The sequence below is a fragment of the Zootermopsis nevadensis genome, unplaced genomic scaffold (genome assembly GCF_977971745.1).
Source record: "Zootermopsis nevadensis isolate Lab colony 2312 unplaced genomic scaffold, Znev_1.0 Znev_ptg000027l, whole genome shotgun sequence".
NCBI classification, from domain to species: domain Eukaryota; kingdom Metazoa; phylum Arthropoda; class Insecta; order Blattodea; family Termopsidae; genus Zootermopsis; species Zootermopsis nevadensis.
The window spans coordinates 7,106,459-7,132,716 of NW_028259159.1; the positions used below are offsets into that span (position 1 = coordinate 7,106,459).

A 26,258-nucleotide genomic window follows, 5' to 3' on the forward strand; every position below is an offset into this window, starting at 1 on the left:
GGTAGGGACACAAGGAAGTAAATGGGTGAAATGTGAGCATACACTGTACGTAGTTTCCAAGCAAACTCATTTTGTATTTTATTTTTTATACACCTATGTCCATATACAGAAATTACAGATGAAACAATAACTCAACAGCGTTCAAACACTTTGTATAAATCTGGCAGGTTAGCAATCTGCAGAATAGTGGCATCTTCTGCGAACTGCTTTGGTGGCAAGAAGCTGCGACGCAGAGCCGGGTATATGACGTACTCAACCACCCACCTGAGGTCCCGTCTGTCATCCAACTCTATCTGAAATTAAAATTAGACCATACAGCCCACTAAATGTATTTAAAAACACGGGCAGGGACAAATTATGTTTCATGTTCTCACTGCACTGAATTTCATGTCAGGTCCTGAGCAAGAAAGAAAGAAAGAAAGAGAGAGAAAAAACAACCCACACTTCTAGAAACAGGGGTGAAGGACAGAAATACAAAAGACAGGAAGAATGAGGCTAAAGGAAGATGACCTATCTGAGTCCACAGACACTCCCTTGTACCAAATCCAAGGCTTATCTGCTTTGTGAATTGGACAGTAGGAAGGCCCATCTGCAGATATTTCACCACAGAAAACCAAAGAACAAGAGCATTAAAGGAGTTCTTGACATGTCTACCTGTGACAAACTGTCTTCATGCCCATCCTCCCAGCAGTCTGACTCAAGCTGCTTGCTGTAAAACCGTGCAGTTTCTCGACAGAAGCTATCAAAGCAACCCTTCTCATCATCCCAGTCTACTTCTGTTGAGAGGTCCACTATAAAGAGTGGCAGACCCCGTGTTTCAGGCGTGTACTGGTCTGAAACAGAAACACTCTTGAAGACAGCCATCTTCATACTTGCTGCTGTAAGAATCTGAAATCTCACTTACAAATAATCTACGTACAAAAAAGTAATTATCGTGATTTGTTTCCTAATTTATTTATTCGAACTGTTAAGTAAATTCCCATCCAGATGAGAGCAGGCAACATGCCAAATTAAGTCACAGACAGAAAAAGGAGCTATCCTATGCTTTGGACAGCTTAGTATGCATTAAGAACACTTCACTGGCAGAAAACAATTTATTACAAAATGATGCTAACTTAAGCAGTAGCCGACGGAAAACCACATACAATGCAGTTCATCAATCTCAAGTACACTGTTTTCTATGTTCATGACTTTCAAATATTCTGCTCAGCCCTTTGTTCTAAACACCCTCAAGTTCTGTTCTACTTCATGAAAGAAACAGGCTCACCAAGCAGCAGTGGCAGGCTGCATAAGTTCCCAGTGGAATCAACAATCATTGAGAAGTATTCATCCAGCATGGGTCCTTTCTGTGTGAGCACCTCCTCAATGGATCGAGCCAGTTCATTCTTGGGACCATCCACTTCAGTCCAGCCACATGCTGGATCATCCAAAGCCATAAGTGCCATCTCATGAATAGGCAGTGGATTCTAACACCACAAACAGGGATTCAACAGAGTTAAGTAATATTCTACACCAGAAGATCAAGTATCTCAAATGCCACTTCTGTCTGTATGGTTTGGATGAGTTATCTCAATATTTCTTCAAAACTTCTGGTGAAATAACTTAATTCATAATCACCTTCCCATTCAATGCTACATAACCTATTTAATTCACAAAGTGCCATTATGAAAACTAATAAAATATTATCCTACAATGTTCAAATTTCTGTTTTATTAATTTCCTGTTCCCACATATGTGCTACATGCATACCAACATAACATATGGGATGCTTTGTGCACTGCTGATGTGCTGCATGAATAAACACAGATGGTACTCACTGCAAATTTAATCATTCCAAAGTTAGCAAAGTCATACAGCATCGTCTGGTAGAACAGCTCCTCACTGCAAAACAATAAGAATGAAAGTATATACATGTTTCAGACCAGAAAGTTCTGCTAGCCACACCCTCATCACCATCCAATCATCAGGGACAGTGCAGTCCACCTCATGCATGCAATATTCCCTGCCCATCACATCATCCTTTGAGGATCCTAATAATAAAAGTGAAGTCAACACACAGTATAAGATGTAGTACCATCATATTGTTCACACCTGAGACGAGCAGTGTTGCACAGGTACAGTCTGGTCTCATGTTGAACTAGGGCCTGTTTAGGACTCACGCAACCAACAAAGGTACTGTTCTTCAGCAACTCCCTCAACCCCACATGCATCTTGTCTTCAACATCATGCCGCAGTTCCAACACACTTCTCAGCTTACACTCCACCCTGAGAACATAAGCTCCCCTGGTGAGCAACTACATTCAAAGCAAACTGGCTCTGAACTACTATTCTGCAGCTTGAGCAGTAAAGACAAAACTTCTACACAGAGTTAAGAAATTAACAAAGCATAAAACCTTAAACTAGAATATTAGGAAGAATTTGAATGTAGAAATGTAGTGCTACAAGAAGAGTTGGTGAAATTAAGGATAAAGAGGTGAAACTTGAAGTTCATCCAGTTGCAGTTGCATCCATTCTGTGCCGTCTTCCTCCACTTTCTCGTATATGTAATACTAAGGCGCAAATACAACCTGTTTTCTTTTACAACATCCATAATCTGAATAGTAAGATGTTGTAGAAGCGAGTCTTGTCTTTGCCTTGTAGTAAAATGAAAATGTGCTGTGTTTTGCCCTGCTGATTACCTCCTCTCCTGTATACATAAGCATTTAATACTGATAACACCCACCTCTTTGCTGCCTTTGATCCTGATGATGTTTCTTTGCTCTTGACATCTGCTTGGCCAAGATCTGTAGCTTTGCTGCAAAGTAAATGGTACACATTAATAAATGATGTCTTTAAATGCCAAAAATTAGACATGTCATCAGAAACACCATACAGTTCAGTGATAAATATATCTGAGATTTGAGGTTTACAGTGGCAAAATTACAGATTATAGTCTTCTGAGTAGTGATGCTGTGTAGTCTTGTATGTAGTTACCATGTTCAGGAGGAACACATAACCTCATTTTTAGGGTACAGAGTCAAGCTGCGGCATATAGTGTGATGTCAGTGAATGGGAATGGTGAAAGGAGGGTAGAGGATGGGGCATCCAATGGAAATGGTGGTATAATGCCTTGAAATAAGTAATGATCATTTATCTCTGTATTCCTTTCGATACAAGAAGAAAGGAAAGGATAAAAATAATAAATTGTTTTCAAAATGCTGGTTATATCCATAAACATAACCTCAGCCAACATCTCAACTTACTTTACATGCAGTGTGTCATACTTACCTAGTAGAGGGAGTAGTGGTGGCAGCAGGAGGGCCAAAGAATTTGTCCAGCTTCTGCAAAGAGCTATCAGTGCGCACCATGTGATGGGCATATGTCTTGTTTGTCTCCCCAACTGCAGTCTCTTTGGGCACACTAGCGCCAGGAAGACGTGCCTAAAATATCGGAACAATGAGCGCACACAAAACTGTTTCAACAGCGAAAAGTGAATTGGGGGGGGCAGGAACATAAAATTGAAACAGGAGGACAACAGGTAGCTATAAAAGAACTCAAACACACCAGTAAATATAAGATTAAACTGAAGAACAGTGCTGCAGAACCACAAAGAAAGACTAAAAGGAAACCAAAATATTTAAGGAAAACCAACAGCTGACTGAGTACTATCAACAATTTTAGACCACAGAAGAAATTGGTTTTCTATGATAGGAAGGAGAGCATCCTTTATCAGCAGCAGCGCATCACAGCATGTACACAGTCCACTCATGCATCACAGTATCACATCACTTAACCATTACACCACAAAGTTAACATCCACCTACAACAGTTTAAAGGCAGTATAAAATTCCATTCTTATATACAGGTAAGACAGAACAAACAAGTAAATTCCTCTGTGCTGGCTAATAACTGAAGTGTAAACTTGCCTGTGTATAGAAAACCCTAGACGTGTTGCACCCCAACAGTTTGCTCTCCACTGCCATCTTGATTTTGTCAAGAACCAAGTCCTCATGCAGAAAATGCACTTCACGCTTTGTTGGGTGGACATTCACGTCCATGTTCCTGGGATCAAGCTCCAGGCTCAGATACAGGAATGGGTGACTGTTCTTTGGAATGTAAACACTATAGACTTGATCCAGCACCTTCTTCAGTGCTGCCAACATACACACAGTACTGTGTCAAAGATGCAAATAATGGTCAAGGAAGTCTCGCAGAACAATGCAACATAGCACATTATTCTGCTGTCAGTTACACAGCATCATTAAAATGCCACTTGCCTGACAATCATGGCATACAGCTAAAACAGTCTCAGTCACACTGGATCATTGGATATCCCCAGTCTCATCATGATGTGGTAAATAGTTTCATGGTCTTTAGTTCTCAAAAATTTTATTCAGTTACATAAACATTTTGGAAATCATAAATACAATTTCATACCCTGATTAGTCATTATGACACAACAGTCCAGATACATAAAGCACTGTTTGTGAATCTTAAATTTTAATCAGTGATGACAGAAAATTAACAGCAAATGAAATATGTTCCATGATACTTACAGCAGCAAGAAAGGAGAAATTAAATCATGATAGAATTACAAATCTGAAGGAAGGATAAAATGATAACAATGCAGAAGAAGATGGATACATTCCGCTTTGTTTCAGCTGAAGAGGCCTGATACTGAGAAGAACGATCATGGAAACTCACCTGCAGATTCAACCAGTCGGTGATTAATGAACAGCAACATGTTGTATTTCTTGGCAGAGTAATTCACATTGCTTATGTACCCCTTCATCTTCATCTTCAGTGTCTCATCACTAGCATCCACCTCCACAAGCTCCCTGCATCAGGACACCAGAATTCATTCTCAAAAATGACAACAAATGTCAATGCTACTTCCATACTGAAGGTCTTCAGTAAACAAAAATACTTTCATTTCAACAGACCCGACACACCAGCCAACAGAAGCACAGGAAACTGGTGAAGGCTTTGAGGTTATCATGGCAATGTGGTCTTCTGTTTAGTACCATATGGTACAACACAAACAGAATGCATTAATCTTTAATATTTGTACTCTTTTCTTTTCAGAAACAAGCCTCTAAAACATGTATGCACTTACTTGGCAATATTGTTCCCATATATAATTCTGATGTTGTCAACAACTGTAGAGTTCGGAGGAGTCCTGATATCGGCAAGACTTTCACCTTGCTTTTTTAGAGTGAAGCCGACATGAGCATTATGGACGGCATAGTGTTCCACAATATGAGCTATCTTGTTGTGTTCTTCACTGACACTCTTTAGAGCTCTCCTTCGTGTGGACATATTATAAAACAGATCTTCCACAGTTATCTGTGTGCCCTGGTTACCAGCGCATGGCTTTGGAGGCGCCTTCAGCTTGCTGTCTACATATGACGCTCTGTCACATAAAAAACAGTTACGTTCCAAAAGAAGGAAAATATAAGAATTCAAACCACATAAATATAGAGCTACAATCCATTGTTGTGGATACTTTCCACAAAACATTGCACTTTATCTGTACTTACATGGCTGATTGTCCAATATTTAAAGTCATACACAAATGATGAGGATTGCAATATAGTTGTAGTGTATATAAGGCACAACTGCATGTGAACAAACCAAGAAAAACCTCAGGACAGACAATAACTCAGTCATGATTTAAACTAGATAACTTTAAAATTCAAGTCTACAGTACTATCACTAAACTAAATTACTCAATGACAAAGATGGGCATCTGAGGCAGAGTGCACGTCTGTCTGACGCGAGTGTAAATACCTGTACGCACATTGTCCATCCACTGTTTTGGTGACAATGGAAAGATGTGCTACATGACTAACGCTGGCTAGGGCTTCTCCTCTGAATCCGTATGTGACTATAGTTGCTAAATCTTCAAACTTCTCCAGTTTGCTAGTGGTAAAACGTTCACATACTATTTCAAGATCCTCCTTTCTAATTCCTGTTCCATTATCCTGAATCTGCAACAGTTTCATACCTCCAGACTTCACTGTAATTTGTATAGTACTTGCATGGGCATCCAAACTGAAAAATAAGTTGAAATGCAAATATACTTTCGCTCCCACACAACGATTAAGTTTTGTTTCGTTTTATGCTAGTTCAGGCCAGGTTAGATTAGAGTAACGTAGTTTATGGGAACCCAATCCGCATTCTCCACTTTTATAGTTCTCTGTCCTTCGATATTGAATAACATGAAGACTAACGCATGAGTGAGCACACAGAAATTTAAGTCACATGATTCTATATGCATTCTGCATCGAAATAAGTGACACGCATAAAAATATACATATTTTCGCAAGTGTATCAGCACTAATTGCAAAATGACACTGCAAAATCAAAGAAAAGAGAAAACGTGTCATAGTTAACAGGTTCGTCATTTACGATTATTAGCATAGCACATTAATAGGTTAATAAATTTAATCAAACAAGTGGTGAAGCTATTCTATTTCAAAAGCCCATAACCTCCAAAACATTAAGAAACTAACCTATTTTCAATCATCTCCTTCAATGCACTGGCTGGACGCTGTATAACCTCTCCTGCAGCTATCCTGTTAACAGTAGTTTCGTCTAATCTACGAATTACTGATGGTTTCATTATTTCTGATTATATTTACGTAAAGTATTGTCACATTTCCCGCTTAAGATCGACGTTTATTCTACAGTAACACCAACATCAAGATCGACATCTAATAGTTATAGGTTGGCAGTGTGTCATAAACATATTGTGCTGCCACCAAGTGCCTTCGCCAATATTACAACAAAGTAGCAACTACTGCGAAGCCCCCAATCAGTAATAATGTTAATACCATCCAATTAACTCAAATAACCCCCCCCCCAAAATTAATTATACAGAAATGCCTAACTTTAAAAACCTTTAGATTGTTGTCTTCCGGGGGATTGTGACCTGGAATCAAGTAATACCTGACCAACTTCATGCTGCAATGATATAAAACTGCAGTCTACTTCCGCCAGACTACATGGTGCAATATTCCAAAAGACAATCATACTCATACCATGACAACTTTAAATCTCAACTTTATAAACCTGGTCCCTAGTACTACAGAGTGACTTATTTCAATTTAATTTTATTCATCCTACTTGGTCAAAATGCCACTTTTAAAAGTGAATGTAGAAATTAAGCAGTTTCTTCAAAAAGTACAAATATTTCATCCAAATCAATCCAAAATGTTCTTAGTGTAATGTAATATACCATTCAATAAGCAAGGTGTCATAGGTAGAATATCACAACATTCATAAACATTTTGGACAGCTTTGGTTGGGTAAACACTTCACAACTTAGTTAAAATACTGTTTTCAGCTTCAAGTTATAATACATGATGTGCAACACAATTAGGTGTGGATTTTTTGCATCACAAATATCCAGCACAACAGCCCAAGCAGATAAAGTATAACCACTGGATGTCTTTTGTTGACTGCTAATACTTGAAATCTTATTAAAATCTGTCATCCAAATGCAACAGTTGATAATGTATGAAACTACAACACAGTGTAATATGAACCAGCCAAGTTTGTTTTAAATTAATGCACTCTGAACTATGGATATTACCATAATCAAAATACAACATTTTAATACTTTCACTGTAATTACTGTCCTTACACTCATACATTTTTACTATCCCCTTAGTCACATGTGACTTGCAGTTGGTCACTCAGTATGCATATACAGGCAAAAAGAGGCCAACATGGAAATGATTCAGGAAAGATAAAAAATGGATACTCTTCATAGTGGAATGAAGTTACACACACAATATGATGTTAGGAGAAATTTTCACATTAGGATTCATAGGATTCACATAAGAATTGTAAATGTTATAATTTATAGTAATTCTGATATGAATGGTGTTAAGACGAGATAGAAATTAAATATATACAAAATTCATTCAGACAAACAAAATTAAGCAAAATATAAGGATACTAAATTTATTGCATCTTATACAGTAACACTTAAATATGTAAGTACGCTGGATACTCTGAAAGCTGTAAGGCACAGATGAACTAAAGAATAAGGCTATGAGAGTGACTTGCTATTTTAATTTGCAGACATTACACAAATTAATACAGCATCCTCCCACTATGCATTGCACGCCAATGAACTTCATGATTTATACATAAATTTAATGTGAAAATACTGTAATAAAACTTCATGGGGTTCTGAAACATATGGTCAGTGAATCACTAGTTGTCTATCCCTGGATTGATATTGAGAATCAAAATATACAGAAACATAAGGGGCACACATCACAATCTGTGTGTACTAGAAATACTCTGACACTATCTACATAATGTAATACAATGTATGATCTGACACTTTTATGGTGGCAAAGTATAATGAATCCTTCTAGGGCTACACACCTCTCAAACACCAGACTTGCCTGGTAGCCCAAGAAGAATTCATTATAATGTAATACCCTTATTTTGAGACTTTACGTTTGCATGACAGTAAGTATAGAGAAGGCTATCTTCTGGAAATTTGTAACCTAATGATGGAGGCAGCAAGCACCTCTAAAATGTCAACCATTACAGCACAACAAACCAGAAGACAGCCATCTTCAGAGACAGGTCACATCATCTCAAGGAAAGAATAAAATAAAGAAAAAATGTCAAGACAGCCAACAGATTAAAACCAGGAATCTCTGAGTTACATGTTAGGCTTCTTATTCCTGAGGTAACTTGAGAACACTGGAAGAGAGCTGAAGGCAAATTAGTTTTAAAAGATATATTAAGCAAACAAACTTCCACTGCTGTATGCCAGTATGGACAATCATCAGTTCCTTCAATAAATTACAGACAGACTGATATATCATTTAATAATACTGAATTGAATACTTGAGTATCTACTTTCCTCCAGTGATAATGTTGGTATTATATAGATATCAATAAAATTGTTCACAAGCACCCAACTGCATTCAGATTCTGGAACCTCAAACAGCAGTTTCAAAATGTTATGTTATAAAAATCACACAGCAGTAATATTTATATAATAATAAAAATAATTTTACATCCATTACATGGAGTCTTTTAAGTTGTATGGACAAATATTACTGGGACAAAAGTGCCCTCAAGCTACTATGGTCATCAGAAAATATAAGCAAGGTGTGAATCTGTTAAGTTCATATTGTGGCAGTGCAGCACAGATCTGAAAACAACTAAAACTTCAGACTATACACTTAATTCTATTTTAATGCTTGTAATTTCTCTGCTCTTGTAACTACGAAAAAAGCACTCATAAGAAATTCCAATTAGACAGGATAACAGGTCAATTATTACTTCACACAAAACTGACATTCTCTGGAGAAGAGAAAATGAAAGTCTGCGTAAGCATATCAGGGCATTATTTCCAGAAGACTGGTCACTCGCAATTTGACCAGACTAAACTCCAGAATATCTGGAACCAAATAAAAGTTAGTGTGTCATATGCAGTTCCGCTACGCTCAATGTCGCTGATGGCAAGAAATTAGTTTTCTATCGTATATAACAGATCAGAAACTTTGTTTATAACACATCTTTGCATTTGACAGCCACCAATGTACAACTTAACATGATTTTCTAATATATTTGTTTTCAATCACTTTCTAATTATAATTTCTTTTGTTATTCAGAACTGTTTTTGAGGATTTTTACCTATTAAATATTACTGATAGAAGTAAAAACACAACAGCAAGTATGGTTTCTGTTACAAAATACAGCAGAAAACCAGTGATTTCCTAGATTAAATACAAAACAAAATGGTCTACAACTCTACACTTTTAGGTGATTATGTCATGTCAAAATGCATGGAATGGTCAATTCATGAGTCAATTCCAAATTTTTAGGTCTTTACAAGAAAAACTGTGTACCTAGCCTATAGTCATGCATGTAACCATCATTTACAGTTCATATAGGTGAACAGTAATCTGATTTATGATGGGTTTGAACAGTTTGCTATTAAAACAAGTGTGTTAAAAATACCTTCATTATGCAAAATCTTTACTCTTGAACACTCTCTGTTTCATATATTGTCAGTTAATGATTTTCAGAGCAAATAAATCAATGTCCCTATTACTAATGAGAATGAGTGGAAACTAACAGATTTAGATACTGAATTATACTGCTGGGATATTACGCAAAATTAGAAGTTCATTATTACATATGAATACAGATCATTCCATGCTGGGGTCCAATGTTACAATGTTCAACTTGTCACTATAGATTTTTGATTGTTTTATCATGTCTTCAGATCAGTGTTTCAGTCTGCCATAATTTCAAAATCTGTTCCTGCAATTCAGCAAACGTTGTCAAGCCTTTAAAATATCTGCAGTATTAAAGGCATATAAAAGTTAAAACAATGACTCGGTCTCCACTGATAAAATCATATTGCAAAACTGTTGTTTTTCTCCGCACAGACAACATCCATTCCATTATGGAAAAATGGCTTAAATTAGACACAAAAAATGAACCAAGAAGAAAATTAATACTGGCAAATGTGTACAGCAAAGGTTATGGAGAAACCGTTCGCATGCCATGGAGTTCCGGCAACCGCACGCTACAAAACATAGTAAAGTTATGATGATGTTCTTCTGGGTTATAACACCATGTAGACTCATAGGTAGATACCAATGTTTTGGAGACGGTATGTTTCTCCAAAATGTTGGTACCTACCTACGAGTCTACATGGCTCCATCACCCAGAACAACACTGTCATCTTCACTGCCACGACAACCTCGAATCTCACATCGTAGTTAAAGTGACAGTCTCTGTTTCTTCTGGTTGGCTCACCTGCATGGAGAAACATGCAAGATGAAGACTGGTACAAAACCACAGCACCACATACGAGTATTTCCATCTTCCTGCATTATGCCACGTGCATTCCGGCAGTCATCATCTTACAATGTTGTGGACGTGACTGCACTTACACCGTGCACCAGGACAGTGGGTGGCAAGTCAGCCGTTAACTCTGTGAGCAGCTGCAGATAAGTGGGATATACTGCAGCTTCTTCTCCATGAGGTGGCACTGGCAGATAAAGGAAGCTGGCCACGGTCTGCTCCGAGTGCTGTCGCAGTAGTTGGTTCACGCTGCAACATAAACCGGTCATCCCACCCACTAAAATATGCATGTGCAAAGAAGCTGCTTCTTACAGGTGTGAGATATGGTTACTCACTGTGACTGAGTCAATGTATGATCAGGGTCTTCCTCAAACAGCTGATAGTTACCAAGCTGGTCATGAAATTGCCTGTTACTGCAGAGCTCTTACATTCATCACTGTTATTACAAAAGTCTCTGAGTCAGTAGTAAGTGTAGTACAAGTCACATCTTCAAAATATTCAAACTTCAGATGGATGGAGGAGACGTGCAATTTAGAATATGACACAACAAGAAACTTTGTGATTTATACAGCTCAGGTAGTGTTGTTAGGACAGCGGGGGCACTGACACACAGCTCAGATACACAAAACAAGAAATGCATATACAAATTAGATGGGAAAATCTCTGAAAAACAGCCTGTTAGAAGACCAAGAAGGAAGCATTATGCCATGATGACACGGAGGGGAGTGGAGGAACAGCTCCACTCTTTCCTGACCATAGTATTAAATGAAGGTAAGCAATCAGCTTCATACTGATATATTTCCAGGGAAAGAATACCTGTGACCATTCATTGAGAGGCAGGGTGCTACTCAAGAGGAAGATATTTGTGTCACTTTATGAAGGAAACTATGAACTCAGTACAACTTCTCACCTGAGCAGGTAGACCCTGACAGCATTGTCTAGCTGTTCATTCTTGAAGCTGTCTGCTCTGTGCCTCCTTGGATGTGGCGACATCTGCTCCAAGACAGAGCCCCCTTGTAGCACTGCTGCCTGTTGACCCCATCCAGGAACCTGTTCAGTTACAAATTACAGAATCTATTAAAATTAAATACGAAGAAACAAGAATGCCAACAAAAGCAACAGAATGAATGCTTTTGTACTAAATCAAGGTAGGGGTTATTTAGAGTCTAATGTGATAACAGGCCACTTATGTGCAATGAGGTGTAATAGAAGGTAGAAAGACAGAGAATGAGGTTCATGCTTGGCAATATTAACGAATTAGTGTGATAATGAACTTTACAAAGAGCCCTTGCTTTTAAACACACACCTCTTGAATGGTGGCAGCTATGCGTAGCATCTGAAGAAGCTGGCGAAGACGATGTACATTTGAACGGAAAGGCACACTGGATGAGTCGTTGGTGCCAGTGTCATCCTGCTGGCGATTATTTTCACACAGAAACACCCTCAAGTGGAGGTTCTTCCAGCCAGGAACCTGATACAAATTATTCATATATATATATATATATAGAAAAACAGTATCTCATATAAGTGTTCATGGTTATTTAACAAAGCTGTGTCAACTGCACAGGTCATTTATCAATAAAGAGATAAGAGGATAGTTGCCACATTCATCACACAAATCCATAAATTTCATAACCTGCAAGAGAGACTTCTGTGCCAAAGATAAGCAGGAAAGGACTTTATATTGCTGCCCTATCTCTTAACAGATATACAGCAGGGAACTCACCATGTTGATGATGCAGGCCAACTGCAACATGAAGAGACTGGTTGTGTCAAATGGATCTTCGTCATCTGGTTGAAAGAAATTCACAGGCCACACATCAATGAACTTCATGCTCAATGACCTGAAATGTAGACGATCAGATTTTAACCTTGATTCACAGTATTTCCAAATAGAAGCAAGGAGAAAAAAGAAAAAGGATTTTATTAAGTCTGAAACATTAACACACCGAGACTAATGCTGTGCCTTCGGATCCTACCCTAGTTCCTACCACACACAATTCCAATGCAACAGGTTCTGTAGTTTTTAAAATTATTGTTAACAATTAATAAAATGCATGTTCATGAACTGCACCCTGGACACTTCCCTCCACTTGCTTATCATTCTTCTTGATCAATTACAGAGTTATGACCGTTTTTCTTAAAAACTGGCGAGAAGGTAACTAATCCCAGTGTAACTGTACTAATATAGTACATAAAACCTGACCTTACAGGTGTGATAACCCCCACAAACTCACTTGGCTATCAATTTCTTGTCCAGATTATGGAAGTGACGACACAGACAAACATTCCTTCTCATCTTCAGTGTATCTGTCACCATACCAACATACTCAATTGCACCCAGAGCCTTCTCACTTGCAGAGGAGCGTAGTGTGAACACACTGCGACCACTGTTTGTGTACACATTTCTGAACACATCTGTGCTATATGATGAGCCACTGCTGCAACACAAAGTAAGTTACATATGTAAGACACTTCTCAATGGACCTTGTAAACAAGAAAAAATGTTGATGTATTGTTAAAAGAAATGGGGGAAAAAAAAAAAAACTGCTACTGGAAAAATGAAGTTGAAAACATTAATCACAGGGCAAATGTTAATTTTCAAGATGATGTTACACCTACTATCTTATTCAGTGATATATTCACAGCTACATATGTACAGTGATCGATAAATTGGGATGTAAAAGAATAAAGTAATTACAACCTCTTAGGTACTACTAAGGTAGCAACAGAAAACTGATCACGACAGTTCAACTATATTCAACTATATCTATGATAGTCTGGATGTATCAAACCGGATTGAAAATAAAATGACCATAAAAGAAGGCAACTAAGAAAAAGATCTTCAAAAAGAGAACAAAAGTTGGAAGAGGGTATTCAGAATGCGGTGAGGAAGAAAAATACACGTAAACTTCTTAGAAGGAAAATACGGCACTCACTCTTCAAAGAAGTCACACGGCAGCTCCTCATCAAAAAAGCCAAGTACAATTGTGTTGGGCTTCATGGCTCCAAGTCCTGACATACGGATCATATGTTGCAAACCTTCACGCACTGAGTGAGCAACCGTCAACTCAATAAAAGCTTTCACCTGTCAACATGGACACACTTTCAGTATTATACGTGGGACTGCAAATATATAAATATCTCACTGACTGTACACAAAATTACATTTCCAGTCACCTTCAAGCAGTCGATCAAAGTGAGCCAGTGTGCATACTCATCAAGTGTTGGATCCACCTCGATGTCTGATAACTGCCCCACCTTGATGTGCCCCAGCACATACAGGCCCCCCTTCTTCAGATCATTCACAAACTGGATAAGTGGACATGAGGACCGCGGGTTTCCAACTAAAAGCAGCATTTGAGGCCTCCAGAACTTGACGTGATCTTTCCGAGAATCGAGCAACAACAGATACTTCCGTACCTGAAGAGAAAAGTGAGCGATGTTACCCAGGGAAACAACAGACACATGGAGCATGCACTACTATTAGAACTCAGAACCAACATTAACATCTCCACCAGAGCAGACTGTCCCATAATAAACTCCTGTCTATTTTCCCGGTACCTCTACCCTATGCAGTAGACACAGTCCTGTTAGCAGAACCGCAACATGGTGGAGCATAATCACCTGATGGAATATGAGTGCCTGTGAAATTGAGCCCCAGTGGGCCTCACGTGAGGGGGAGAAAAGGTGTAGGATGATGACCAGCACAAGGCACAACACGATAGCAGTGGATGCGTAGACGCTGTTAATGAGGAACATCATCACTAGAGTGCCAATGAGGCCTACAAATGCTGTGTGCCAGGTGAAATACTTGAACGATGGCCTGAAACACAGAGAAACATGATAAAGTGAACTGTTCACTGGGACTTCCTGAAAATTTCCATGGTCAAATCATTAATGTAAGTCCATCATAACATAAGTCTGGCTTAAATTCTAGACTCAGAAGTATCAGACGACTTCTTAACCCAAAGGGACAGCCAGGATATGACACAAAGGAAGAGCTTGAAAAAGTTAGACTGGCAAGAATGTTGTATGAAAGGTACAGGAAGAAAGATAACAGATAAGGAGATACAGAGAAAGAGGAACATGAGGAGAAGCAAATAAAAATGAGGGGAAAACAAAGAGACAGAGGAGGAGGAGGAGGAGAGTGAGGGAGAGAAACAATATGATGAAGATAAGCACAGAGATAACATAAAAACAAAAGAAAATGTAACATGAAACAGAGGTCACAAACCTAAAGTTAGGGGCTGACGCCATCTCCAGGCCAAGGCACGCAAGGTTAGTGGCAAGATATGAGAGCAGGAACAGAACTGAGTTAATCTGGGCGATGGTGTTGAGTGAGCCTATCAACATGATCAGTTCCACCAGCACCCACGACACCAGAACCGCAGCAACCGGGTTTCCACGCCATGTCCCCTTTACTACAAACTGCAGTATGAATCCTGCAATTATACCCAACAGTCACCCCATGTACCTTTTTTGGCTAATACCTCGTTCTGCTTTACTCAAAACTTCCTAGTCTCTGTCTTGCTTGAAATGGAGTATTTTTATTACAGTGGCTAGGCCATCCTGTACCTGCTAGTAGGATGAACATCAGTGGTCACCTACAGCTTAAAGTAGGTTCCACAGCTGATCCTAACCCCACACCTGCACTGTTTGACCTTAGTCAGATATGAAAATGCTGAACTATCTACACTGGTCTCAGAACCACAAATTATTCACTACTTGTTCAATATTCACAGCATCATACTTTAAATAACCAGCTTACAAAGAAATTATCATTTACAAAATTTCATTTTTTCTGTTTTATTTTCTTATATTTGTATAATGGGACTGGTACACCCATCTCCACACATTACTATCACTACCTGCAACTAACTTATCAACAACACTATTCTAAATGAAGGAATACCATAAATGAAAAATATACTAAATGTGGGCTGAAATATGCCACTTTTTAACCAATTAATAAGCCTTTCTTAAGATAATAAATAGCTGATGTGCTAAACCATTGTACTCCCAGCAGTTAATACTATCTGACAAATACAGACGAAACTGGAAATCAATCTGCACTGACGATCAATAACTTCATCTCACCAAAAACATTATCCTTGGCAAGTGCCTCCAGAACTCTGCTAGAACCAATCAGGTTACTGAGGCTTGCAGAGAAAGTGGCCATAAGGATTCCCAAGGCGACAAACGGCGGCCAGATGTTGATGGGCATCATAAAGATGAAATCATTCTGCAAGAGCCCTGGTGAGCTTGTGGCAGCTGTGAGGAATGATACTGCCACGTAGCAGAGAAATGTAAATGCTACGGCTGACAACGTTCCGCGTGGGATATTGCGAGCCGGGTCACGAAGTTCCCCTACAACAAATGTTCAGACCGAAATATGATGCTCTCAGCAGAGTTAGTGGTACCAGCAGCACCACACTTCCCTCACAGAATGTGGAATATTGCATATGTATGCCACTTCTGCATAAAATAATTTCTTTTTAATAATGACTATCAATTACATAAGAAATTATCAGCATTATTCTCTCCTTCAAGGTTACAAATCAGACCTCTGACCTGTTCTGATTTGTTATTAATAGTGAAATAATAAAATCCTCCACATCTGGTAGAGCTCAGAAGAGGTAGTGGCCCACACACAACATAAAACAACAAAGAAAAGTGGAAATAAAACACACGTTCATCAAAGTGTTTAAGAAATCTGAAGAGCCATCGTGATCTGGCATTAATAACAATAAATTAATGAAACAAATTTATTTCTGGTATGCTAGGCACGTTTCCAAATCACGTTACTTTATCTCTCTAACAAATTCCAGAATCAAGACACAATGAGATGCAAGTACCTGACATGTTGGCTCCTGCCATGATCCCAGTGACACCACTAAACAGAACTCCAAACACTGTTGCAAAGTCAACTACTTTGCCATCTGATGAGTAGTCCACCGAATACTGCTGATGCCAGTTTGCCTTGAGTGTGTCCAGCTGGAAGCCGGTGTAGTTGCGGTACACAGGCACCGACCCATTTTGGATCAGAGTGTTTGCTTCTGGGATCAGGACCTGGCAGACCACACAAAGGTTGTGCATATTAATTCACGGACACATAAAATACAGAAAAGAATACAAGACCATACCTGCTAACTTCAGAAGCTGAGGGTCATGCGGCAACTACTGACAATCAGGGCACACATGTCACTGTTGCAAGCCATCCACTGTGCAGTTCATTTTCCAGTAATTGTGTGCCATGCTTAAACTTGGCACGCACATGCGATACATGATCTGTATTTGTAGCTTATTTTCCCAGTCACATGACATTAGTGTGCTGCTTCAGGCAGTCCATTTCCACACATCAAAATTTACAGCTATATGCCATCACGTGATGCCTATCTGCGAGTACAGCAGTGACTGAATAAGTGTTTCAACATGTATGGGCAGCTCCAATAGCCCTGCCCTAATATCATCGTAGTCACATATCCCACATCTTTATAAAGATTTCACATACTTCCTGCCAAATTTGTGTGCTGGGAATCTTATATCTTGCACTTACCATCATAGGACCGTGAATGCAGAAGCTGATTATCACAGAGAGCAAGGAGATGCAGACGACACCCAGGACCACGACACTCGTTTTGGCAAACATCTCGGCACCAATTAAACAAACAACCAAACTAATGACGTTGAGGAAAGAGCAGTAAAGAAACCGCCACCACCGGCCATCTGGCAGCCCTATGTTGCCTTCCCCCACCAGATATCCTGCGAACAGAACACGTAGCCATGCTGTCATTACTCCTCAAACATAAACCAACGTCAACGTGAGGAAAGACTACAAAATCAGAAAGCAGTGTTTTGCCAACTTGGTATGATTGAGAAGTTAAGATCATTGAAAAAAATATGACTTTAAGAAACTTTCCACTTACCTGATGTGCCAAAGTTCTCAACTATGCCTTCAGTGCAGCCTGTAATGTAGAGGGCACTGCTTACGATGTTTGCAAAGAAGAACAGGGTTCCAATTGACCCACCAAACTCTGGACCAAGTGTTCGACTGATCATAACTAAAAGTTATCGCGTTAAGTGAATACAATGGAAAATATGTGCTGCCCATGAAGTGTCTCCACCCTGGATTAAACATGACTGAACTTTTCAACTTTCCACTTTCTGTAGCCATTAAGCCTGGAAAAGTGTGGTCTTAAAGGATCTAAGCATCTCACCATGATTTTCATTTGAGAGACACTCATTTACATGAACAGAGACAATAAAATTAAGAAAACGTGCAGTAACATATGCTAATGTCACTGATTATTCATTAACGGGAGTTCATGCGGATGTATGGGGAAATAAAGGTGAGTGTTCAGCTCTTTAAACTATGGGTGATTAAGCAGGTCATATAGCGCATGGGGGAAAATGCAAAACTTCTGTTAAAACACTTCAAGTGAAGAGGAGAATAATATTGAAACTGAGTTTTGACAATTAAGATGTGAAGATCTGAATTTCAATCAACAGCCCCAGGGGTGTGTTAAATAGCAGGCTGCTTTAAACCTTTGGTTTCCATAAGATGAACATTGTGTCATGGAGGCAGAATGTTACAATTAATAATCTGATAACAGTAAGTTCCACAAAGTTCAGCTAAACAGGTCAAGAGATAAGCAACAAGGATACAGTAGGCTCCACCTCCCTCAACTGCTCCATTTGTCGCGACAGCACACACTGAGGCCACGGTAAAGAGCAGGATCCCATATGCTATAACAAACTGTAACAATGTCACCCACAGCCCTGCATTCCCAACTATGAAACCTGAAACAAATAATATCATGTAAAGTTAATCTTTAACTTTAAAAAACCAAGGATTGTAATAATTTTTCTGTCAATCCACAAACTATATCATCTGTCAGTGTTTCCTTCAGTATATTTTGCCTGGTGCTTACAAAAAATAACACCTAAAACTTCTACCATAAGGATGAAGGTGATTAGTACCTCAAGGCTACATGGAGTCATAACCTAAAATACCAGAGCCCACTTTTTAAGCATTGTGAAACCCTCTCAAAACCCAATAAAATTACCTTACTTATTACATAAAATAAATAAAAATAAAACTTACCAACTCTAAGAAATAGTAATGCACTGAACATGGAGAGGGCCACTGGACTGAAAACACCTGCAAATGTTCCAAGGGTTCTTCCAGATTCCACATTACTCGCCCCAAATTCAACATAACCAACACTACTTAAATTGCTGTTAGAACCGAAACCAAATGCACTTGCCAAGCTGCTGAAGAAGCGTCGTTTAGAAATTAACGGGGCCTTTTCATTCACTGTCGTCACAACAGGCGTGCCAGTGTCTGATAACACAGATACTGGCCCATCGTTCGTTGAACCGATTTCTGGTGCAAGCATTCTTTCTCACCTTTCAGTAAATTCTTATTCTGAAATAAATAATTCAATCACGAGGCTGGCCACTGACGACAAGTTTATACACATATGTAGCTGTTATCAATGATATTACATGCAGTCCAATCAGTTTCGAATATTTTACATGTAGCCTATTTATACGTTACTCACACTCAATCTCAACCATCAATTTTATCTACTATCAGTGACAGAACAATCAGATTCATACCTTTGTTCTTATACGAGTTAATTTGATTATATGGTTCGCTTCACTGACACCTTGCAATATAAAAAATTATAAACATAACACAAGACCAAAATGTCAACAAATGAACAACTACATTCTCGAAATGACTGCCCTTTGCGATTTTATGTTACAAAATACAATATATCAAATCGCAGATTAGGTCAAACATAGATATGAATACTCTCGATACTCATGGGCGATTTGAATGACTCGAGACATTCTTATATCGAACAGCAACACGTCGATTATTCCGATCATTCTCGCACGCTCCATACAAAGACATTAGAGAGCAGACAAACCACTCCACCCAATCACGTAAGCTCCACATGCAGTATTTTAGTTTGAAGATGGCTATCTTCTCGGTTCTTACCCTGGATTGTCTGGTAGAAGTTTATCGACGTTTCGGAGGTCCTTGCTACTTTAATCACCAGGGCGACAACTCAGAAGACAGCCTTCTTCAGATTCACCGTCGTGAAAACCTCAAATCATCGTTTATATTTTAGTTTCCCAGAAAATTTGGATATGGTATTTTGGACTGACTTCAAATAGCGTAATGTTCACAACAACTTAATGAAATGTGTAAAGACAGTACAGCAAGAAATATGAGCTTTTAAAATGCTACACTCTCTCAATCAGGAACAAGAATTTCTTTTAATCACGAACGAACTGCATTATCGCTGTGTGCAGTAACACTTGCCGATTATTTTTTCGTATGAAACTTTCTTCTTGGAAGAAAGAAAGCACTCAGAAAATTTAAATGTTTATGGTTTCATAAGGGTTGGTGTGAGGTGCAGTTTTATGACAACACTGATTAGATCAGCCTTCTACGAGACTATATGGCTTAATATCCCGTCGATGAAATCTCACCATTTTATTACAAGATGGTTGCAAAATATATTAAGTATGGGAAATCCCCGTATGCAAAGGAAAAGGCAGGAGTACCAACCCCAAGGAAGGACAGGCCTGCAGAAGGTGAGATTTTTCATAAGATGTAATGTCACCTGAAGTCGGAAAGGAGCCAAACAGCCTGACACAAAAGACGATGGACAACGCACTATATAAATTAAACGTATAATTATGAGGGATTTGCTGCCATAAAGGTTCTAGGAGGCAATGTATCTCCTTTGAAACGCATTCTGCGATCTGCGTGCTCCTGATTCATCTACCAATGCCAATGTTATTAAGAGCATACAATTGGAATCCACGCATATTTGTGAAGTGTTGTTCGGTGTAGGGACTGGAAGGTTTTGTGTGACTATTACAAACTAGGATATAGTTACTGAATTTTTTTTTTTAATTTTATGGAAGAAGGTCACATGGCGTGCAGAAATAATATTTTGACGAGATGATTAATAAACCACTGTAACTTCACACAAAGTTTTAATGTGCTGACACGTTGGAAAAACATGAATCACATTGGTAGTGCGTATAATATTAAAACCAACAAGGTTTAACAATTCAATGCACCACGCCAACAATGAGGCTTATTCATTGTCAACAATCACGTGAACAACAGTAACGTCATGTGACTGGACAGAAGAAGTGAATGGAACAGCGAGATCCCCGCGTTGTCCTGAGGCCGCGGATATAGAAGTTCAGCACAGGAAAGAATCCATTCCTGTAGAGTTGACGGGGCCTGGAGTTTGTGGAGGGTAGAAAACGACGGCTTGGCCCCCATGCGGCTGAACTGTGTATCTGAACGGGTCCACGGCACCCTGAGTCGCTGACGCCTTCTGTAAAAGAGAGACGCAACACTGCATTTCAGTTAGGGCCGAGAAAAGTCTAAATGTCACCCCCAAGCGAACAGAAATTTCAGTCCCGACACAATTGCACCAGAATCTCGTCTAAATCCTATTTAAGAATTCAGTCCGTACCGCGAAGAAAACACCACACTTCACCATTACAACGATAATCTATTTAATGCTGTTAAGAAAGTAATCTAAGAGCTAGTAGATTCCTAAAACGGTACTCAGAGAAACTCGCAAAAAAGGAACGCACGAGAAAGATGAGAAATTAATACAAAATTGTAGTTCGAAAACACGAGCGGTCAAGATCACCTGCAAGACACAGGCTTAGATGGAAGATCTGATAGATAAATAAAGTGTGAGGCTGTAAACTGGATTAATCTGACCCAGGATAGGAACCGGTGGTGTGGTACTGTGAACATGGTAATGAACCTTCAGGTTCTACAAAAGACGGGTAAATTTCTTGAATAGCTGAACGACTGTCAGCTTCTAAAAAGGACCTATGTTAAACGAAACTTAATCGAAATTCGTTATTAAATACTTTAGTCGATGATCGTAACAAACTCACCACTTTCTTCTGATTGGCGAGGCAGAATGTGCAGAGAGATGAACGCTGCGCCCCCAGGAGCTGGTGTTCAGGGGAGAAGTCCCCTCGAGGATGAACACTCGGTCTGAGGCATGGCTGGTCAACAGGACCTGAGAAACAAGGTGCACCCAGCTCGTCAGCCGCCAGTACTTCAAATACTTCTCCTGAAATGCAACCTGGCGGATAGCCCTGATGATGAAGGCAGCAGGTACCTCCAAAACGTAGGTCAACTTGCACTGCACTGCGCAACATCCCAGATGACAGCCAGCTTCGTATTCGTCGCCGTGAGAACCTGAAATCTTATTCTGACCACCAATTCAACTGGCAATTGCTCAAAAAGAGCATTTTGCCAGATTTTTTGAAGATCGCATCACGTTCCTAAGTTCGACATCGAAGTTGCGTGCGTTATACAAGACACCACGCGTAAACATAATCAAAATCCACAACCTCCGATTAAAATATTATCGGTGTAATGAATATTTTAAACACTTCAAAATTTGAATAACTCGTGCCTACACACAGAAATATTTATGCTTTTGATTTACTTACAGTTCAGAGGCAGAATCTGAAGTGGCAGCCACGTCCAAGATCCTGGAGCTAGTTCCACCTAACCTAACCATTGCACTCTTCCCTCAGGTCCACTTTAATAATATCCTACCATGTACCTGCCAGCAGTTGGGTGCCGAGGTGCGAGATGTAACTGGAGGCCAGCCGAAGGGTCTCAATCTTCGACAGCTTCCGGTCAGCCGGCTCCGTGGGGATGAGCGTCCTTAACATCGTGAAGGCGGAGTTGACACTGTGCAGGCAGTAGAGAACAAGGCGCAAGGAACAGGTCACGCCATCACAGAGCCAGTTCAATCCAATCCACACACACACACACTCTAAGTTCTGTTTTAGTACCATTGTCTCAACCATGGTCACAACTTACAGACATAAATTTCCTCGAGATTTTCCTATCAAAAGTCTGCACGCATTTATTGTCTCCCCCCATGCGTGCTAATAATATTTGGACAGCCCCTCTCGAATCTAAACGCTACCCTTAGCGCGCCCTTTTTAAAAACGCCCTCAGTCTGTCAGATTCGGCCGTGAAATGTCTACAGTGACCTAGAAGACATTTCTTCTTCCTTATCAAATCCCGCCAGGTGGGGGGGGGGGGGGGGCCGGAGTGTCTAGTCACAAATGGCCATGACCCGTGGTTGAGGAACTGAGGAAAACCAGCGACAAGCGACAGCAGCGCGACCCGGATCTAGTCACAGCTGGTAGGTCGCTTTTTTTTGTTGCTATGACGACAGCGAGTGCCTGATCACTTAACCACGGAGCAAACCATGAGTCAGCCATGTTTACGACCTTACAGAAAGCTCTACGTGCGTTGGGATCTTCTGGCCCTCCTCGAATTGTAGGTAGACTAACGTTTCGAAGGAAATATTTTTTTCCATCTTCAGGTTGACGTATTTGTTTCTCCGAAACTGTGGTAACTATTTACAAGTCCGCACAGTGCTACAACATACGTCCTTCATTTTACTGCGCTCTGAATAAACTGCAGATGGAATGAACGTTTAGTCATCATTAAATCATCTGTTCGAGTAGCACCATTTTCTGAAACTGTCTGTAAACACGTTGCAAGGGAACTGTGTGATACCGGAAATGCACACAATTGCATAATCAACTTCCGCTTCCTGTTCCATCATTGACAAAATGCAAAATCAGAAGAACGTCGTGAAGTGACATTTGTATTATTCGGAAAATTCCCAAACAATCGAGGAGAGAAAAAAAAATCCTCTGTCTCCGTCGGGGACCGAACCACAGCCGTCCAGTCTGTAGCAAGTTTTTAAATGGAGGAAGTAGGGTCCTATGAAATGTACGAGGAAGCTTCTGTCGACAATACGTGGTGTTAAAACTCTTTTTGAGATTCTGCATTGTAAAAACGTAGAGAAAATTATTCAATGGTACTTTTAATTGGGATCGAAGGCAAGAAACAACGTTCAAAACGAATCGTAATGCAAGAGAACAGAAATCAACAATGAACACGTAACCTAGATTGTGAACTACATTTTTTTTTACAAATTTTTCACATTATTATCCGTATATTTTATTGTATGTAATGTATATAAAATATGCCGATAAAAGTATGTATTTATATATAATTATACGTAAGCAGCAGACATGCCTCACCTGTGTGTCCTGTCCCTTTCTCGAGCATTTGCCTGATTTCTGTGCTTTCCTCCCTCCAGTACGAGGGGCTGCTGCAACATCTGGCGTCTTCTCTTCGCCCCCTGCACATCCGCGTCTTCAGACTCCAATGTCCCCATGATGTACTCAGCTTCCATATCGATATCAATTGTCTCCTTGTGATAAATGACAGTCGATACTGTTCATTGTTGTAGCTCAAATCATTTATCGGTCCAAATACTGTCGGTCTACAATTTCGAAATGACCGTACTATAACAGAATTGTCAATTTCCTGTTACTAAGACAATGTGTTAATGCACTTATTAAAATTACTTTTTAAAACTTCACATACTTCGTACATTTCGTCAGTTACGGTTACTGACTGCAGCTGATTTCTCGTTCTTAAAACACTTCCACCCCACTCAAACGGCTGCTATATTTCACATTTAAGGGTCTTGTAACCAACCACTCATACAACACTCAAACTTCTGTATGGATATTGACAGTAGTCAGAGACGTTACACAAATATAACGAAAGTCTTCAGTGTTGCATTCGATCAGCATTCAAACACGAGACACACTCCAAATTGACTGATTTATCAACAACCATTCAGTATCATATTTAAATAACATCGCAAGCGTCCATTGTTTAAACGATTATAGATCCACAGGCCTATATACGCAGTGCTCAAGACTACGTATCAGTTTAAACATCTAACGTCTTAGCCGTACACTAACCATTGAGTTGCTCCCACCACGCACGTGTGAGGAAGTCCTGGAAAGTTGTCTCGAGGATGCTCCAGATTTCCGCCATCTTCATTTCCAGCACGCCCACAAATTCATCACTGTCAACTCCTCCCACACCATCTACCAGTCCGAAAGGCTCCTATAAGCATTTAGCATTATCGTCTGCACTAGCATTGGCGTCGACAGAGAACAATTTCAGCGCCCTGGTTCCGGATATTTTGTAGGCATTTGTCCCACTCATGGAGGACCTACCCAACCATCCGTCCACTTCCCCTTTAATTTCCCAACATTGAGGTTAAGACGTCGGTTAATTTCTACCAGACAACACCCCACAAGCAGCCCCACCCCCCACGAATTTAAAGGATTCTAACTAGCCTAACGCATAAGCCCGAATCACGAGCCCTCAATAAACAGCACCGAACATTCGAAAAGTACTGACAACCAACAACTAAATATCCGACGACGTGACCATTATCGGTTATGTTCGAACAAAGTAGGCGCACACATGGCTGGAATTCCACCCTGTGTTGTTTATTCAGGTCGCCCTGTAAGGCAATTGCTTCCAGATGCTGCGAGCCTCCAGGCCACCCACAACTTTTGCCTTTCAAAACCATCTCAACGACCCCGGTGGGCCTTGGGAGGGACGACGCCCACATTTGTACCCCACTTATATTACGATTGAGTCGAAGGACCAGGGCGAACATACGTACGACGCTGCTCAGATTATACATAACGGGTGTGCCAAACAACAGCAGGAAGAGATCGTGGCCAATTTAAGGTACTATACAGTCGTTTTACATCGAGAGAACGAGGAAGTTCAGGGAAGCTAGACTCGAGACCGAAGTTTATACCTGGGACCTTCGTATACAATATTCAATCGATGTAAAACTTTTCGAATTATCAACATTTTTCAAAACACACGAGTCCATTGTTACTCCACGTCATCAAATGCTCACCCTCCCAAAGATAGAGCAGTGGCTGGAAAAATATAAGACATTTGTAAAATAAAGCTGCCCCATTATACGCCATGTAGGCGATTGTGGGGAGAGGCGATAAAGCTCCTATTCATTCTTGACCACGGCACTAGGTGGGGTGAGTGGTCAGCATCACGCCACGGTCTCGTTTTACCCCCAGTACTCATTGGAGGGTGGGCCCCAGAGGCTGGAGGAAAGATCTTCTGTCCTTGTCAGGGATCAAACCCCAGTCATCCAGCAACTATACTGACTTGAGCTACGCCAGCTCATAGAAGACACTGGTGGCCAGTTTAATGTTCTCTGTGGGACTATTATGTGATATTTTGTGGTGCGCATTCAGTCAAAAAATCATTTGGACACATGCTGTTTACCCTCTCATGGTCTTTGGTAAGTAATTCTTTCACCTGTATTTACCACAAATATATTAGAAGACAATTAAACCTTTTCACCATAAAATTACTGTACAATTTTTTGCACAAAAATTACCCCCTTTATGGTTTGCTAAAAGCCACATTCACGTTCCACGGGACCCTAAAAAACCCAGCGTTGGGGTGCAGCTGG

General features: G+C 39.9%; 3 protein-coding genes across 6 annotated transcripts; all 3 read right to left on the reverse strand.

The window, feature by feature from the left end:
• Positions 1-50: 50 nt before the first annotated feature.
• Positions 51-6,713, reverse strand: Mlh1 (DNA mismatch repair ATPase Mlh1). 2 transcript variants are annotated; one of them, XM_022069032.2, is made up of 12 exons: positions 6,495-6,713; positions 5,770-6,033; positions 5,096-5,392; positions 4,684-4,817; positions 3,906-4,132; positions 3,268-3,419; positions 2,723-2,794; positions 2,092-2,265; positions 1,818-1,881; positions 1,268-1,466; positions 655-833; positions 51-293 (listed from the first exon to the last, which is right to left on the reverse strand). In XM_022069032.2, exons 1-12 carry the CDS (start codon positions 6,602-6,604, stop codon positions 132-134), a joined length of 2,034 nt encoding a protein of 677 aa, XP_021924724.2. In that variant the 5' UTR covers positions 6,605-6,713; the 3' UTR covers positions 51-131. The 2 variants fall into 2 exon arrangements, with proteins under 2 accessions (XP_021924724.2, XP_021924732.2); XM_022069040.2 differs by lacking the exon at positions 6,495-6,713 and having other exon boundaries at positions 5,780-5,918.
• Positions 6,714-7,924: 1,211 nt separating this feature from the next.
• LOC110832204 (solute carrier family 12 member 9) lies at positions 7,925-19,660 on the reverse strand. 2 transcript variants are annotated; one of them, XM_022069022.2, is made up of 16 exons: positions 19,459-19,660; positions 18,941-19,264; positions 18,502-18,636; positions 17,763-17,897; positions 17,393-17,598; positions 16,692-16,905; positions 15,934-16,203; positions 15,071-15,278; positions 14,461-14,659; positions 14,014-14,256; positions 13,773-13,921; positions 13,071-13,271; positions 12,560-12,677; positions 12,140-12,304; positions 11,744-11,883; positions 7,925-11,082 (listed from the first exon to the last, which is right to left on the reverse strand). In XM_022069022.2, exons 2-16 carry the CDS (start codon positions 19,233-19,235, stop codon positions 10,893-10,895), a joined length of 2,868 nt encoding a protein of 955 aa, XP_021924714.1. In that variant the 5' UTR covers positions 19,236-19,264; positions 19,459-19,660; the 3' UTR covers positions 7,925-10,892. The 2 variants fall into 2 exon arrangements, with proteins under 2 accessions (XP_021924714.1, XP_021924706.1); XM_022069014.2 differs by having other exon boundaries at positions 13,071-13,274; positions 19,459-19,659.
• A 1,179-nt stretch (positions 19,661-20,839) lies between these two features.
• On the reverse strand, positions 20,840-26,176 carry LOC110832193 (transcription factor 15). Of its 2 annotated transcripts, XM_087356698.1 has the most exons (5): positions 24,715-26,176; positions 23,980-24,246; positions 22,473-22,603; positions 21,790-21,917; positions 20,840-21,209 (listed from the first exon to the last, which is right to left on the reverse strand). In XM_087356698.1, the coding sequence occupies exons 2-5, from the start codon at positions 24,132-24,134 to the stop codon at positions 21,072-21,074; spliced, it is 552 nt and encodes a 183-aa protein (XP_087212824.1). In that variant the 5' UTR covers positions 24,135-24,246; positions 24,715-26,176; the 3' UTR covers positions 20,840-21,071. The 2 variants fall into 2 exon arrangements, with proteins under 2 accessions (XP_087212824.1, XP_087212825.1); XM_087356699.1 differs by lacking the exons at positions 21,790-21,917; positions 24,715-26,176 and having other exon boundaries at positions 23,980-24,708.
• Between the last annotated feature and the right edge of the window lie 82 nt (positions 26,177-26,258).